Below are 19107 nucleotides of genomic sequence, written 5' to 3'. Positions count from 1 at the left end.
AAATTGTATATTATATAATAAACAGAAATGGTATAATATGTCTAACCACAAAGTAATTTTTATATAACCTATTTACGTGGAGCCTTGTTTTAAATTTTCAATCCTTGGCCATAAAAGTTAAACATTTTATACATTTTGAACTACAAAATAATTATTAAATTTTAAATTTGATAAATTTTGTCAAAATGTGAACTCTAAATGCTTATAAAAAAAAATTATGCCTATGTATTTTTAATATTTTTCAACTGCTATTGTAACAATACATCAGGAGCCTTGCATTAAATTTTCACGCTTTTTTACCCGACAAATAAAATTGTATTGATATTTAAAGAAAAAAAACTAAAAATATTGAAAACTGACAATGTCCGTAAAGAATCAAATTATTTTCAAAATTTTATCGTGTATAGAAAATGCTAATACAAACATTCAGTGAAATTTTCAAGTATCTACAGTCATTTGTTTTTTAATTACAACAAAATAAGAAAATCGTTAAATGAGAAATCGAGTGAATATCAAATGTTGTAAAAATATGAATTTCAAACGCTCATAAAAATTTAATTTGACTTTCTTGTAGACATTTTTTTTTTTTGATAAAGGTAGATAAACTTATGGATAATCTTGTATTACATTTTCAAATCTTAGATTGAAAAGAAAATTTTTTATGAATTCTCAACTCAAAATAGTTTGCTGATTTTCGTGATTTTTTCGTATTTTGTCAATATTTGAACTTCAAATGCTTATAAATAAAAACTGTGACTAAGGATTTTTAATATTTTTCAAATGTCATTGTAACAATATAGTAGGAGCCTTGTATTAAATTATCAAGCTTTTTTACCCAACAAATAAAATTTTATTGATATTTGTAGAAAAAAAACTAAAAAAAATGAAAACTGAAAATGTCCGCATATTGATGCGAGAATCACGCATTATTATAATACTAACACTTCGTTGCCTGTAAAAAAAAATAACTCTTAATTTTAAAAACAATTTGATTGTTCAACTACTTATGTGTGAAAATTCGATTTTATACATGTTTAATAACAAATAACTTAATGACCAATGGCATCCAACAATAAATAAATACTAATTTCTACTAATTATTTCTCCTATAACCAATAACAATTAACAACCATTTATAAACAAAAAGTTCCATCGTAAATCTCAAAATCTCTGTTTGAGCACCTCCCCGGGTTAGGCTTACCGGGTCCAATTGTGAATCCAAACCATTCAAGGACCCACTCAAGCACACTCAAAAAATGGGGCGCTTGTTAATTGCGCCCACATTAAGTAGGTAATAAAAATACTATAATAAAATGCGCCCGGGATTTTTCGGGGTCTAAAATGGATATAGTAAATTGCGCCCATAGCATTGATTAAATATACTTAATCAATGCCCATAGTATCTAAGTATCTAAGTGACCTTAAATTCATTGTTACCTATTATGTGTATTTCAAAAATACTGTTGTTCATTTATTGGTGGATAAGCCAAACGTTTATCGCTATAATCCTTATGAGTTATGATATTAGCGATATCAATGTCTTTACGCGTATACAACGGCTTAACGTATAGCCGTATAGGTAATATTTTAGTAGGTAAGCCGTTTGCGCTCAACAGTGAAATATGGATAATATTATACATACTGGATTTAGCCAGAAAGAAAATGATGTTATAATCTACCAAACTTAAACATTTTCAAAATTAAAACATGAGTTGTCTCCGGGTGAAATAAAGTGGTGATATAGTGTAAACACGTATATTGAGTCGCTAAATGACAATCATAAAAATAATATTTCTATTGGGCGCAATTTACTACACAGAAATTTGTACCTGAAAAATATCGGGCGCAATTTACATTTGTTTCTCTTCGTTGGGCGCAATTTACGTTTGCCCAAAGAATGTCATCAAAATCGGTGCAGTAATTTATATAGGAGGAATACTTACCCACGGACAGAAGAAATATATAATATACTTAGATAATATAATAATTTAGTTTCAATTTTTACATACCAAACGATTAGTTAACATGTATTGTCTTTATGACTTTTTTTATTATATCGAGATATGCCGATATACGTAGCACCGCATTTTGGGTGTGTTAATTTTGTTTTCGGGCAAAGTCAGGTGATCAGGTTAGTTCTAACATAATTTTCTCAATATTCAAATACCTACATCAAGTGGAATCCTTGAAATTGTCCCACAAAACACCAGAATCGCTGGTTTATATCATAGTACAGCTATAGCGAAGTGTAAATAAAAACAATTTAAGAGGTTCCGACCCAGTGATAGACATTACGCAAACAGTGCCGGATCTTGAACTCTGAGGGCCCCAGTGCAAAAAAAATATATAGCGTGGTGCTTTGAAAATAAAATGTACTTAATAATCCAGTTTTATGTAGTAGATATCGGTCAATTAATATTGATGTTTTACCTGGTATTACATGCCACGTGTATGGTGTACCTATGGCATACTAACTTCTATATTTACAATAGTGGTATAAGTTTTAAATTTTAAATTTTGATGTAAATGTAAAACGAATTCATATTCATAAAATATATTATGTTATCTTTACTTTAATTTCAATGTATTCTGTATACCTATACATATAATATGGTATGAATTTGCAATGATTGCGTGGTAGGGTATTTCATGAGACTATTGGCTGATTGCCGATCACTTTACTGGTATACCTATAGTACCTACTATTCGACTATAAAATATGACATATTCTTACATACAACATACGGTTTTGTATTATAAATGTAAAATATAAGTGGTGGTGGCATAGATATATAATGGATAAGGCCATTTATCTTTAATATAATATATTAATATATATATGGGTCAATGGGTGGTGGTCGACCTCTAGGCTCTAGCAGTCATAGATCTAGAATATTGGCCTCATGAAATAAAAAAAAACACCCGAAAAACCCCCTGACTATACCATTGCCGTTCACCAGTCACTACAACTTATAAAAAATATAATATTGTTCACTTGAATCATCCAATCACAAATTATATATAGAAGTTAATATAGATTAAACCTACATAAAGCAAAAGAAATTAATCCTGAGATAATAACACTAACAGATATTCTATCTAAGCTCTCATATTCTTTTGTAGAAACAATAAAAATACTAACATTAAATTTAACATTGCCTGTTAATACAGCTTTCAATTAACGCTTTTTTTTGGGACTTTTTAACTATGCGGGAGATAACCAGTGTTGTAAAGAAATTTATAAAGAATACTTTTATTCAAATACTTATATTTTTATTTTATACACCATAGAAAAGATTTTATTCGTTTTAAGTTGGTTATGGACAATTTAAAATTTCAATTTTAGATTCTGAGTGGAACGATGAATGTATTGATTTTACAATGATCCATTTTTTTATTTTTTTTTCTGTCTGTCATCACGGTTTGGGAAGGCAGTAGAAGTGCTTCTATTTTCTTCAACAGTATCTTGTTCGATGGGAAAGTGAATCTAGTTGGTGCATTCGGGATGTCAAATTTTAAAATTCCCAATAGTTTTCAAAAACGACGTGAAAAACAACATAAATTTAAGGAAAAACGGAAATTTTTACGGAAAATCTGTTTTTCACAAAATCGATTTTGGTTTTTGGTGTAACTCTAAAACAAATGACCGTAGGTACATGAAATTTTGACTGAATGTTTATATTAGCATTTTCTATACACCATAACATTTTCCAAATATTTTGAGCTGTTTACGGACATTGTCAGTTTTCAGTTTTTTTAGTTTTTTTTCTATGAATATCAATAAAATTTTATTTGTTATGTAAAAAAGCGTGAAAATTTAATGCAAGGCTCTTGATATATTGTTACAATACTACAATAGCACTTGAAAAATATTATAAATACATAGGCACAATTTTTTTTATAAGCATTTAAAGTTCGAATTTTGACAAAGTTTATTAATTTTAAAACTTAATAATTATTTTGTAGTTAAAAATTTATAAGATATTCAACTTTAATAGCTAAGGATTGAAAATTTAAAACAAGCTTCCACGTAAATAGATTATATATAAATTACTTTATTCACAATAATATTGTCAAATATATTTGGTAATATCATAGGCTGACTGACCGTTTTCGCTCAGAATCGTTTTTCTTATACAATAATATTATATCATTGAATTCAAATTGAACACCATCCATTACAGTGACCCACTGTAACCTACTGTACAGCAGAGCGACATCCACTTACCCACTTTTTTGTTTTTTTTTCCATAAAATTGTATTTGTTGGGTCAAAAAGCGTGAAAAATTAATACAAGACGCCTGAAAAATTTACTAATTATTTAGTAGTTGAAAATGTATATAAAGTTCAACTTTTATAGTTAAGGATTAACAATTTAAAACAAACTCCCACGTAAATAGGTTAAGTATAAATTTATTACTTTATTCACAATAATATCATCACATTTAAGTAATATCGTAGTCTCCAGATTTACCGTCTTCGCCCAGAATCGTTTTTCTTATACAATGATGTTATATCATTGAATTCAAATTTAACACAATTCATTACAGTGACCCATTTGTACTTATACAAAATTATGACATACTGTCCAGCAGAGGGACACCCACTTGCCCCCCTTTTATCCCATTATTTTGATTTTGAGTTTTTAAATTTATATATTAATTGATAAATTATTCATACTATTCATACTATTATTTTTATATAGGCACATTTCTATTTGAATTAGTTTAAGTATATATTATGTGAGTGCAAAAACTGAAGATGAGTATTATTAAAACTTGAATGCTAATAATAAAAAAAAGTTTTATATCCAATGATGGTTTGATATCAGTTTTTAGCAGCCATACCTAGATAAAAGGTTATTTCTTGACTAATATAATTTTATTAATTAGATAATTGTAGTGTCACTTTATGAACATGCATATACTAAGATAGTAATTAATCAAACGACAATCCATCAATTCGAATATTTGGCAAAACATATTTTGATTGCACTTCTATTAGCTTTTTCAAAATCAATGAATTTTGATATTTTATGTTTTCGAACTATTTATTATTAATCAGATCATTATGTAGGTGTATAAATAAACCACAATATTATCAATAATATTAAAATATCATAACATTTTATTAGAAGTTCTATTTTCCTAAATCGAATTTATAATTTGTGTGGTACTTACATTTTACACTCACTTAAATTGTACCTACAAAATGTCTCGACAGAATTTATCATGGACTCTTTTGTAACAATTAACTTTTTTTGAGCGGAATTTACACGTACCCATTTATTGTATTTCCCAAAACAGTAGTTATGAAGTAATTTATTTTGACCAACGTAATTATTTCGATCGTAGAATCTAAATATGGTACGACCTTATAACAAATGTGCTTTTAGAATATTTGATCAGTAGATACCTATAGGTTATAACCCGATTCTGTATTAATATTCAGTATCCATACATATCTTGGCGACTGGCGTAGTCCGGATTATATAATATTGGGTAGGTACCTAATACCTATATGTCTATACGTTTTGTTGTAACTCTGTTTGCATCAATGCCAAATTACTTAATTTTAAAATACGAAATTCAATGTAGGTATTATATGGACGATTTAATAATACGGTCACCTGCAAAACTTGATGGGTGGGACACTTAAGTGTCATCGGTCCGTATATAAGCGCAAGTCCGTCTCGATACAAATATCATTCGCATAACAGCTTGTAAAACAATATCGACTTCCTTCAACTCATTAACCTACCAAACCAAATAAAAACCAAAAATGAACGCCATCATGAAAATCGTAAGTACAAGTATTTAACAGCTGCAATTATTTATTTATAATCCTATAACACAGTGGCGTCCACAGGGTGGGGGGGGGGGCTAACCGGCTGAAGCCCCCCCCCCCCATTGCCCGTATTATTATTACTTTAAAAAAAAAATATTTATCAAGTTTCAACTGTCAACTATAGTAAACAAGACGTAAATTGCATATACGTCTTACCACAATGAATTCATTTTTGAAAAAAACATTGTATTTGCATACCTACCAATTTTCCTAAAATTATCTGTAATTTTTCAGTAAAAGTATGAACTATTTGTATGAAAGACCTTGTATTAAATTTTCTAGTCTTAGCTTATACAAATTTAATATTTTATAAGTTTTGAACTACAAATTAACTGTGGTTTTGACGAAATTTGAATTTAAATTTGCTTATAAAAATAACCATGATGCCTATGTATTGTTATGATGTGAAGTTACAAACATTTTAAAATACCTCAAATAAACGTCTGAAATTATTAAACTGTACAAAATAAAAATCAAATTGTAACTAATTTTCAAGTTCCCCCATTGAAAAATCCTGCGTACGCCACTGCTATAATATTCAGATACTAAAACACTATTGATTTGATGATCAAACTTGTTTTGTGAAGTAATTACTTTTTAAGACATGTTTGCGTGTATGACATTTAGAATTTAATACTAAATCCAATGGCGGTTGGTTAAATAACTTGCACATCACAATTCATTTTTACTAAGCAATTAATAATAAAAATCGGTTAGGAAGCCTGTTGATTCATTACAGTTTTTACACATTTTGTGAATTTAATTCGCTTCTTATATTATCAAAGGAAAAAATTCATTTACGATGAGTGGTGCTTTTCAAACACATATTACATCAATAATTGTATCTGGAAACTAAATAATCAATTTATAGGAACAACATTTTAAATTTCATGAGCGTTAAATTATGCCGTTTTTGAGAAAATAATAATACAATTTGATGACGTTAGAAATATGATGCATTTGTGCGGGTGTGCAGAGCTTATCTTTTGTTCCTTGTGAGGTGTGACAAACTCGAGTATAAATATTTTTTTGAATTGTGACCGTTACAAAATAGTAGCAATCCACTCGATCGTTACACGGTATAATAGGCACACACATCATATTATCATGTGTTTAAATGACAAACATTTCTGCCTTAATAAATAATAATATTGTTCTGTAATTCGGAGGTTCTACATTCTTCGATTTCCTAGTTTTTCTTACGCAATTCGCGTAAAAGTTGCCTATACCGAATCCCTTAAACAAACCACGGCGAATCGGACGACAATGTCATAATAAATAATAATATTTTTGAATTTACAAACCACGTTATTATACATATTTACACGTTCTCTTAGAACACAAATGAACACTTATGATGTTTGTACTTTGTGTTTGGCGCAGACATTAGCCGCCGTTGCAGTTTTCGCGTCCGCCATGATGACCGCTTCTGCCAAACCAACTGAACTCGTGCCCGCCGCCGCCATCGCTCCAGTGGCTGTTGCTACGCCATACGCTAGCTCATTCACGTCACACAGCGTGGCCCACAGCGTAGCCACCCCGGTCGTACCGGCCGCTCCGTACGTGGCCGCCGCTCCATACGCCGCGGCACCATACGTCGCTTCGCCTTACGCGGCCGCACCTTACGTCGCCGCGGCTCCTTACGTGGCCTCTCCTTACGCCGCGTCGCCATACAGGGCCTCTCCTTACGGTTACTACCCGTACGCCGCTCCGGCTTACCTGTAAAGGACGTTCCGAACTAAGATGACCACCGCACAGCAGTCTCCACGCGACAACGGACGAGAGACGACCGCAACAACAACTACTAACGCCGCTGATTCTTTTCATTTTTATAATATTTAGATCGCATTTTTCATACAAATATCGTACAGACGATATAATATTATATCATTTGTAAACATAAAAAACCGTAAATGTCACGGCGACACGAACATAATGTGTATCGTGTGTGTATATACATGCAAAAATATAATGTATCAATATTATAATATAATAATATACCTATAATATGTACATACTATGAAATGAATATTTGTTTGTTTGTCCTCTGTAATATATTACACCTTTTTTATATTCATTTGTTTATTTGAATTAATTTGATCGGTTATGAACCAATGCAAATTAGGGTGCAAGTATAGACACGTACGAGGCAGTTATACACGTGGCTTATATTTAAATAATATTAATCTTACTATGTAAGACTTACCGATGTTTCAAGAATTTTTTTCATCGGTTAGGTATAAGTAACCAATATTTTTGTCGTCTTCCGTACTCTAAAATTTTAATTGATTCAACAACAATTAATATTGAACACATAATTTATGCTTTTAAACTATCATAATAATTTACGGGGAACGGAGTGGCCGAGCGGACTAAGGGGTCGGCTGCGACGCAGTCGACCCGAGTTCGATTCCTAGGCCATGGGCGGCGTTTTTCTTCGGACAAGTCACGGTGTCCGGAGAACAATAAAATTGTCGCCATCCCACACCCGGGCAGTTATACACGTGGCTTATATTTAAATAATATTAATCTTACTATGTAAGACTTACCGATGTTTCAAGAATTTTTTTCATCGGTTAGGTATAAGTAACCAATGTTTTTGTCGTCTTCCGTACTCTAAAATTTTAATTGATTCAACAACAATTAATATTGAACACATAATTTATGCTTTTAAACTATCATAATAATTTACGGGGAACGGAGTGGCCGAGCGGACTAAGGGGTCGGCTGCGACGCAGTCGACCCGAGTTCGATTCCTAGGCCATGGGCGGCGTTTTTCTTCGGACAAGTCACGGTGTCCGGAGAACAATAAAATTGTCGCCATCCCACACCCGGGCATGGCAGATACCTACGGGTGCCCAATCAAAAATTCTGCCAAACTAAACACATACGTGTTCCTCCCCCTATCGACTTAATATCCTACAGTAAAAACTAAAAAATAGCTAATGGCCTCAGCTAACGGGCTCAAGATCAATAAAAAAAAAATAATTTACATTTTCGCTGAACTGCACAAATAGTTAAATTAATAGTCCATCATGATGCCAATAGAAAATAGTCTTATCTGAACTTCCAAGTGCTTATAAGGCTAGGTATTTAATTCAGATATATACTTCAGTTTAAATTGTGTAAAAAAATATGCTACAACATTTTTAAATAAAACCGCAAAAGTTACAGAAAACTTATGTCTTAATATTATATAATATATATGTTAAAACAATTTAATTAAATGCTGCTGTGCCTATATAATACATTCAATATTATAGGATTATACGCATATTACGTTGTGTACAGTCAGTGGCGTGGCGAAGTGAAATATTTTATCATTTTAATTTCATTTTTCGAACGACCTACCTACCTAACCTTGACTACTTGATATAATACTAATTTTTGGTTTTATTATTATTATTATTATTAAATAGGTACCCATCATATTCAGATGAAGTTATAATCTTGTACTACAATTAACTTAACAATTCACACCAAACATTAGTCATTACCTGAAATATTTTTTGATCGATGTGAATGCACGGTGTGCGTGTGTATATCCAGCAGGCATCTCACCGTCGGCTCGGCGAAGGTGTTATTAAATATACAAAAATAAATGATAATAAAATTACAGTAGGTTGCTACCTACCACTACATACAGTAGGTACGCTTTGAATTCAACGTTTATTTAACGGCGGTGAAATCCATCGTTCACTGTAGATTGACTTTCTGCTGGAATTTTGGAGTTCTCACGTGGGCGTCCAGTTCAGTCATATAATAATATACGAATAATGAACTTACTGTTTTATTTACTTCAATTATTGCATATCGATGTGAGCGCACACATAATGTGTTGTTTCTTTATTGAACAAAATAATAAGCCCATCGGGGAACTAAGATAATTTAATATTAAAGTGGAATATACAAAAACGAGTTTTGGACAAAAGTTCGTTAACTATCTGGGCCCTGTTAATTTTAAATCTTTGCTAATAGATGTGAAAAGAAATATTTTTATACCAACATCAAGAAATGTTTTATTTAGTGAAATAAGTCAGTGATTATGTTTATGATTCTGTATTACAAAATCTAGTATAAGTAACATTTGTATATTTTTTCTTTTGTTCTTATTATTCGTATTATCATTTATTTAATTGTGTAGTTTAATTCAATCACGTGACTCGCTTCATCCACCACAAGCTTAGCTTAAAGGTGTAGGTAATTTTTATTATTTCCCTTAATACTTTGTATCATTTATTGTTAATAACATAATATAATAAAAATCTTCTTTAATAAAAAAAAAAAACAAATCAATAAAAAGTCAATGCCAGTACTTATACCGTGGTATAATAATATGATGTACCCGCTAGGGCGCTAGCTACACAAAACGAAATACAAAACTTTGTGCGTATTACCATAAACAAATAAACAATAATAAATTCATGGCTAAATATATATTTACAACAGTTTCATACAATGATACATAATTTTTAGACAACAGTCTCATTTAATAATACATAATGTGTGGGGAATCATAATACGCAGTCTCATATAATACATGGTTTTTAGGCAGCAGTCTCATATAACAATACATAATTTTTAGACAACAGTCTCATATAACAATACATAATTTTTAGACAACAGTCTCATTTAATAATACATAATGTGTGGAATCATAATACGCAGTCTCATATAATACATGGTTTTTAGACAGCAGTCTCATATAGCAATACATAATTTTTAGACAGCAGTCCCATATAACAATACACAATAAAACATAATTTCCCATGGACCGTGATAATAATATAAACCTAGGGCTCGTCGTCCAGAATAAACATGAATAATTGATAATTGACTTACACGACAGTCGAACTACACATTTAGTTGACCGCCATATTAACTGGAGAAAAGAAAAATTTAATGAGGGCAAACTATAATGCAATATTGCAATGAACGATAATTACTAAACGATATTCACTAAATCACATAGGTATACAACGTGGTTTGAGAGGGCTGCAACAGGAACATAAAGACGCTGACTCAGCTGCAAGAAAAAACGAAGCGAAAAGGAGCCGAAAGCTGTACAAAACTAACATATAAAAAAAATCAGGCGCCGAGAAGTAATACAATTTAATATTTATTCGAAGAACTGACGGAGCCCGACAAACAAAACACGCGGAGGAGAACGGCAGAGTACCTACAATGTAATACAAAGTACGTATGCGAAAAACAGCGTGCACGAACGGACCTAAAAGCGGGGGCGAAAAACGTCGGACGGACTGGCGAACGCGCACAATAATAAATTACTAGTTTTAACGGTGTCGGACGAATTGTCCGGCGGAAACAACAGGTGGTGCGTTTTGACCGGCCTGGCACCATCATGTGGTACGCCAAAAACTGCAGGTTGACGGGCGGCTGACGGCGGAAACTGCTACAGGTACCACTGTGGCGTACAACGGTGATGGTAGGGGAAAACTTGGCGAACATTATTCTATGTCCACGAAGGTTTGACAAAAGCAAACCCTGCGTGCCACGTTCACCAAGGATTTCCAAACGAATTTTTTCGTTCTCTTCCAGGCAGACTTCCGCCGACCAACAGACCGCGCTGCCGGGAATTCCGCGGGTACCGGCGGGTCAGACTTCACGCCACCGTACACGGGCGACTGGATTTGCAGCTCAGTAGACGACCGGAAATTTTCGCGCCGCCGTATCGGTAGCTGCAGGACAGGCGTGGGAGTGATCCTACGATCGACGGCCAGGTCCAGCGCGTCAATCAATGAGATTTCCCCGGGTGCGTCCGTCTTTGATGTCACACAAAAAGTTGCAGCAGGCTCCGATGATGGTGCAATTATAACTACGTCCTGCTGGTATACGGGTGACTTTATTATTCGCAATTCCGGTGACGACCGCGTTCTCTTCTCTGCGGCGTGTCCGCTGTGCAGTAACGATGTCTCGACCGCGGCTGTGTTCTTGGGGTCAACTGCCAAATCCAGAACATCTACTATGGACCGACCCTCGTTATTTGCATACGACTGTTGGCATACGACAGTTCTCGATGTGGCGTCCATCTCTGTATCGTCCTGCTGGTATACGGTTGAGTTAATTATTCTCAATTCCGGTGACGACCGCGTTCTCTTCTCTGCGGTGTGTCCGCTGTGCAGTAACGATGTCTCGACCGCGGCTGTGTTCTTAGGGTCAACTGCCAAATCCAGAACATCTACTATGGATCGACCCTCGTTATTTGCATACGACTGTCGGCATACGACAGTTCTCGATGTGGCGTCCATCTCTGTATATATTATATGACGTGTAAACGGACGGGCGAAAAGGATGAGAGCCAAACACTTAATGACGGTTTTCATCAAACTATTTGTTACCGAAAAAAATAAACTATAGTAGTTGACAGTAGTATTATATTGTGGCCAGTATAGTTTGCTTGTGGCCAGCTAGTAAGTAGCAAATAGTTACAATTAAATCATATACTCAAACAATATAGTTTTATCAAGTAAAACCTACGAATGTCTTAAAAATGCTACCGGTTTCGGCGTAATCGGAATCGTATTACATTTTTACATGTACCTATAATACGGCTATGCATGATTTAGATTAATGAAGTCTAGATTTAATATCTACAAACTTTTTTTTAAACAATTATATTTATTATTAATTGTAGATATTTTAGAAGCATAATATTATATACGAGATATTTTAATACAATTGCAAGTACGCGCCTATCAAATAATGTTGACGTGGAATGGTAATTTCTTCTCAGTGATAATACAAATATGTTGATACTTCAAAAGTATGTATCATGATACTGACCAACTCTGAAAATTAGTAGGTAATTACTAATCGTGAGTACGCGACATGCAGAAAATTAATTAATATCTAGTTGAATCTATATTATACATATATGTTTACCTAATATTATATACCTATTACCTAGGTAAAATTATTGAACTCTATATACTACTCTATGTACTATATATATTCTCAACTAAATAATGTGCAGTTAATTTTTTAAACATTTGACAATTTTGCAATACATTTTGATAGATTTGCCAAAACTCAAAAGTCAAAAGTTATGAAATCTAAATCAATTGTTTTTATATTATTTCTAGCTTACCTATAATTATTTAATTTGTGTGTTATCAAGTATGTAATTGAAATACGCATAGACGTAGAACCAAAATTTAATTTTAATAAAATATCTTAAGATTGTAATTCCATCAAGAATGTAGCAATTCAGTTAGCTAAGTAAAATTACATTAAATTATATAAAATAAATATAGTTTATTTTAAACATTGTGTACATTGTACGTATAGGCAAAAGTTTATTTAAACGTTGAAATTTCAATTGTATGGAAAAAAAGTAAATACGTTTATTCTAATTATATGTTAATAGAAAATATATTAATACCAATATTATGATAGTGGTTTAGGTAGGTTCATTGACCAGCATTTTTGTTGGTTGCAATAAATTAATACATTTATACATATATAAGTAATGTTATCTGAATTAGATTTCTACTAAGATTTGCACGTTGATCGGTTGATTGTTTTTATCTTATATACTTAGTATGTACCTACACTATTTACGTTTAATGTTTCATTTCAAGTCATATTAAATATTTTGACATTCGTCCATACTCCACTGAACAAGTGTTTCATTCAAGAATCCAGATACTTCGATTCATAATTAATTTTTGTATTTCTTAATTCTTTGCGTTCTGTACAATTAAGGTAAGTACATAAACTGGTGGTCGGCAGAGTCCTACCCCCACCTCCACGCGGTGCCGACTGGAAACGGAATTCCTGTTCCGGCCAACGGGGGAGGCACAGAAGGCAAACTGTATAAAACCGAACACCGGCGGGTCAACACCAGCGACCAGAGAGGGCCAACATCGCCCTCCAACCACCGACAACAGACCGAAGGCTCGATGCGAAGACAACCGGGAAGCGGGGACCAAACGGTTAGATCGCCCAGCGCCTCAGTACCATCATCCGAAACTGCCCCACAGCGGCAGGTGCGCCCCGGGGCATTAGTAGGACACCCGCAGCACGGCTTGGTCACCGTCCGGGTGATCGTGATTGATGTGGAAGGGCGCTCGGGCCGAACGCCTCAAGTCTCCGCGAACCGGGGACCCAACGCACCGAGCAGCAGTAGCAAGACACACGGAGGAAACAGAAGGAAAACTAGGAAACCAACAACGGCGACACGCGAACTCCACAACAGCTCAAGGAGAAGACGCGACGAACGAGAAGTCAAGACTGGCGGGCAGCGAAGCCGGGTCGAGAACAGACAAACGAAATCAGCAGGCCTTCAGTCAAAATGTTATTTCCTTACCCGATAAAATATAATAAAATTAATTTAAATGTGCGCCCTTAGGGGACCCAAAAAAAAAAAAAAAACAGGTGTAAAACATTATATAAATTGTATTAACTTTATGTATAATAAACGATGGCGGCGCCGCGGCAGTAATGCGAAAGCAGTTCCCGCGGCGCCGTCGGTTATAAACTGAAAAAAAAAAAAAAAAGTACATAAACTGGTATACATATATATTTTTAATAATTTTCGTATAGAATTAATTTGTTTTTAGTTTTGTAATAAAGAATTTTAAAAAAAAATGTTAAATTAATATTATCTTAATCATTTTTTAAATTATCAATCTTAAACGTTAAAATATATTCTATGTTTTTATTAAACTATTGTCTATTAATCGACAATAAAAATAAAATTTCATATTAAAATATTCCGACCGGGGCATGGCAGAAACCTACGGGTGCCCCATTAGAAATTCTGCCAAACACAACACACACGTGTAAAAACCCTATTGTTACAAGCCCTACTACCTACAATCATAAAAATCCCACAATCAGCTAATGGCCATAGTCGCCGGGCTTAAAGATAAAAAAAAAAAAAAACCACTGAAAATAAAATCCAACAAAGTCTAGGAGTTTTAGGATCAAACAATGTCCAATAAGTTGTCAACAAATTTGTTGGATATATCCCATAAGAGTCTGTTATGGTTATGCAGCTAACTTTAAGAGGGTGAGAACTTTGAGGATGTGTTTTTTAAACAGAAAATGGTGTGAAGTTGGTACTAATTTAGTAGGTACTTATACATGGTGTATATTGGCCATAGGCCTTACAATTATTATGTGTGTGTTAATATTATTGTGACGGTAAGCAGTTGATCGTACATATCAATGTGTAGTTTGTATTATATACATATGTGTCATGTAACATATTTATATTTATAATTATTATACACTGTTATTCATCAGTTTTTTTAATTATATAATTTCTATACTTCAGGACATATTAGAGTTTATTGAAAATTCACCACATGGAGTAATATACTTTACATTTGGATCCGTGTCATCAATGTCAACCCTGCCAAAGCACATTCAACGAACATTCATTAAAGCGTTTTCACAAGTTCCTCAAAGAGTGATGTGGAAGTATGACGGTGAAATTAGTGGCTTGCCTGAAAATATAATGACGAGAAAATGGTTCCCTCAACGAGATATTCTTCGTAAGTTACCAAAATATTAAATTCATCAAAGCAAATATAAGTTATCATAATAATTACACTTTAGTTCATCCAAATGTAAAGTTATTTATAAGCCACGGTGGCATATCTGAGTGTACGAAGCCGTAGACGCTGGAGTCCCAGTTCTCGGATTCCCTCTTTATTATGACCAACCAATAAATGTGGGTAATTTGGTGGACGCAAGAATGGCGTTATCGATGGACTTATTGACTGTTAATAAGATTGCGTTTTTGGAGAAAATGAACGAGCTCATAAATGATATAAAGTAAGTGAATTTAATAAAATAAAATGAATTCCCCTTTGATCTGTACACTATCATCGCCCTAATTATACTTACTCACCTAGTTCTATAAGTGGATTCTTTTTGTATACATTATTTATATTTTTTATGAATGGTTTTACTATAATGGCTATTATATAATAATATTCAGTCGTTCGTTCCAATTACCATTATAATTAGGTACCATTAATAAATCAATAACAGGTCGTATTCATTTTAATATAAAATAATAAATAAACACATAGTTTATATAATATTTATCTTAATTTTAATTTCAATATAAAAATAATCTTTTTGGTTACAGTTCAAAATAAAGAATAATTTAGATAAAACACCGATTGTGTTTATTTGATCAATAGACAGTAAGACTTGAAACAGTTGTTTATTTTAAACATGATCCTTATAAACAATGGATATTACCTATATAATATAATCCAATAGGTACTCCAACAATTCATTATGTTATTCGTTGAAGATCTTAATTGTAAATATTAACCACTATATTATTATAATTGTTTATGGATCAAAGAACATATTTGCTTATGACTTAAATATTTCTAAATTACATTATTACTTACGTATTATTTCTCAAATATAAATTAACTATTTTAGTCTTGTATCAATATACAATAATATAATATAATATAATCGCATTATACTTTATTTTATAGTTAAATACAATTAAATTCCGATCACATAAATATAACATACCCAAATACACTATATTTGAATTTTGAATAGCTCCTAAAAATAAACACGTTCAACTTTAAGTCTATTTGCTCAAATTTAAATATATAATCGAGTTTTTAACTTTTACGACCATACATTATCTTAAAATGTGTAGTAAATAATGGTTACAACTTACAATCTTGTTAAACATTTTATTTTATTTTTAATTTATATGCACCTTAAATCTTTAAACTAATGAATATTTAATTCCAACTTCATTTATAATAGCCAATAGGTACATTTTATATTTTTTTATATTTTTGATTTATACTAATTTAAAAAAAAAGGTTAAACTACAACATTACTGTTTGTCTGTATTTACTTTATATAGGTACTTTCTCCATGTAAAAATCGTTTCGAAACGCTTCAAGGACCACCAGAAATGGTCAACTATTGGTTCGAGTACGTACTACACCATAATGGAGCTTACCATTTAAACCAGGGGTCGGCAACCTTTTTACCTACACGGGTTATAATTTGTTTCAGTTTTTAATGGAGGGCCGCATACAAAATTAAAATATTAAAAAATATAATTTTAACAAATAATACTAATATATTTACAGATAGCAACAAACATATTATGAATTTAATATTTCAGTTGTGCTTATTAACTAATTTTTAATTAAATACATTAGTAGAGACAATTTAAAAGTTTAAAAATAATTATTAATTAATTCTTGAATGCAATTTAGTATACAAATATTAAGTTACTAGTGTGATTTTTGAGGTTGAATTTTTCCCGCCAATTCATTTATATCCGCTTTTAAATTGGATGTTGATATCCTTAAAACAGCGTTCAAGTGTTCATCGCTTAACCGTGAACAATATTTATTTTTTCGGAATTTAAGTATTGAGAATGTCTGCTCACAAATATATGTGCTATCAAAACCAGTAATCATTTTTTTAGCAAAACTTTTAATGCCTTTAAAATCTATTTCAGAAATACTTGAATAAAATATTTTTAGGTCATTACTTTCTTTAAAAGCATTTTTAAGAATATCGTTGTTTTGCAATTCTATGACTTCCATCTGTAAATTAGATTCAACATGGTCAATGTCGACAGAAAAAGGGTTTTGAAACAATTTGATTTTATTCTCTTGTACGTAAAAATCGTTTTCGATCATAGCTTATCTCGCATTGATTAAATATTATTTATATATTTATAACAATTTAAGCTACAAAATTAAAATTTTAAATTCCATGAATTATATTTGGAGGGCCTCAGCAAAAAGTTCCGAGGGCCGCATGCGGCCCGTGGGCCTCGGGTTGCCGGTGCCTGATGTAAACAATATGTTATTTAATAAGTTAACGTTAAGTTTAATGTAACAAATAATTACCAACGTAAACAATTAATGAAGTAATTTACGGAGTACACTACTATAGGATGAAAAAATATTGATTACTTCAGTGTTATCAACTGGTATGTCTTTTTCGGAAGATATTATCATCAACGCTTCCAAACGATCTTCGATCATTGTACTACGTAAACGAGTTTTAATTAATTTCAACTTTGAAAATGCTCTTTCTGGTGATGCACTGGTTACAGGAAGTGTTAGAGCAATTTCTAATGCTATAGATATTGCAGGGAAAATATTTTTTAAGCCGGTCATATGACATACGTTATATATTGTTTGTAATGGTGTTGAATCCTTATATTGTTCAGAAGGTCCAAATCCAGATTCCTCAAAACCTTGTTCATCGTCAGTATCATGAAAAATATGATCTGAGACATTGTGAATTCTTTTTGGAAGTTGTATAAATTTTTCAAAACTAAAATATGCTTTTGAAAATTGAACATATTCCCGTCTTAGATCTATGGCTGATACAAATTTTCCATATATACTTTCGAATCCTTGGAATGCATCCACAGAAAGGCTTGAAGCATTACTTGAAACATCCTTTAAACGTTTTCTCTGAAAAAGAGAAATATCTTTAAGTAATGGTGTTGAACTTTCGTTGAATCGTTCCTGAATCTGTATAGAAACAATATCCAATATGACATAGTATGATTTTATTTTAAAGTTCTGAACTGGATCAGCAAATTCTTCATCAGATGCAAGTTCACCAGGCATTTTTTTAATGCGTTTTACTCTAGAACGCACCAAAGGTGTAAACAAAAGATTATCTTTTTTTGATTCAATAAATTTGTCTTTTTCTAAAACAATTAATTCAAATTTACTGTCATTTCTCAGTTCTGTTATATTAAATAACACATTTTCAATGTAATTGACAGCACCTAATAAATCTATATTTTTACCCTGTAAAAATTTATTTAATGGATTTGTCATATCAAATATTTTCAAGAATATCAGACCTGTTAAAACAAAACGCTCTGTTAACATATAGTTTATTAAACTATCTGCTTTAACACTACAAATGCGATCAGTAAATTTATCATCTTTTAGATCAAACAATGTATCAATCAGTGCATCAAATGTTTCAAAAACTGTTTGAAGTGCTGATGCGTGTGAAGACCACCGCGTTGTTTCAACTCTTTTTAATCGACGAAGTTGCTTTTTTGGATAGTATTTTTTTTGATAATCAGAATACAAACCAACTCGTTTTTTGCTATAGCTTATGAATTCATATAGAGTTTCCATGTTTCCAAATAAATCACGAGCTTCTGTACAACTTGAAACTGCATCTACAATGACTAAGCTTAAGCGGTGGGCACAACACCAAATATATGTTGCACATGGATTTTGTTCTTTA

General features: G+C 32.2%; 2 protein-coding genes across 2 annotated transcripts; one reads left to right on the top strand and one right to left on the bottom strand.

Annotated features, from left to right (window-relative positions):
• Window positions 1-5661: 5661 nt before the first annotated feature.
• LOC132945107 (cuticle protein 16.5-like) lies at window positions 5662-7924 on the top strand. The gene is made up of 2 exons (XM_061014752.1): window positions 5662-5802; window positions 7231-7924. The coding sequence occupies exons 1-2, from the start codon at window positions 5782-5784 to the stop codon at window positions 7570-7572; spliced, it is 363 nt and encodes a 120-aa protein (XP_060870735.1). The 5' UTR covers window positions 5662-5781; the 3' UTR covers window positions 7573-7924.
• A 9820-nt stretch (window positions 7925-17744) lies between these two features.
• On the bottom strand, window positions 17745-18467 carry LOC132944751 (uncharacterized). Its single transcript, XM_061014235.1, has one exon. It carries the CDS (start codon window positions 18465-18467, stop codon window positions 17745-17747), a length of 723 nt encoding a protein of 240 aa, XP_060870218.1.
• Between the last annotated feature and the right edge of the window lie 640 nt (window positions 18468-19107).

Source organism: Metopolophium dirhodum, chromosome 5 (genome assembly GCF_019925205.1).
Source record: "Metopolophium dirhodum isolate CAU chromosome 5, ASM1992520v1, whole genome shotgun sequence".
NCBI classification, from domain to species: domain Eukaryota; kingdom Metazoa; phylum Arthropoda; class Insecta; order Hemiptera; family Aphididae; genus Metopolophium; species Metopolophium dirhodum.
This window is presented reverse-complemented; position numbering and strand designations above follow the sequence as displayed.

What these genes read in the sequence shown, in the direction of transcription:
- LOC132944751 (XM_061014235.1), bottom strand. Translation starts at nt 18,467, where the DNA reads ATGCCTGGTGAACTTGCATCTGATGAAGAATTTGCTGATCCAGTTCAG.
- LOC132945107 (XM_061014752.1), top strand. Translation starts at nt 5,782, where the DNA reads ATGAACGCCATCATGAAAATC. An exon ending in TGAACGCCATCATGAAAATC is followed by an intron (nt 5,803 to 7,230) that starts GTAAGTACAAGT and finishes TGTTTGGCGCAG; the next exon opens with ACATTAGCCGCCGTTGCAGT.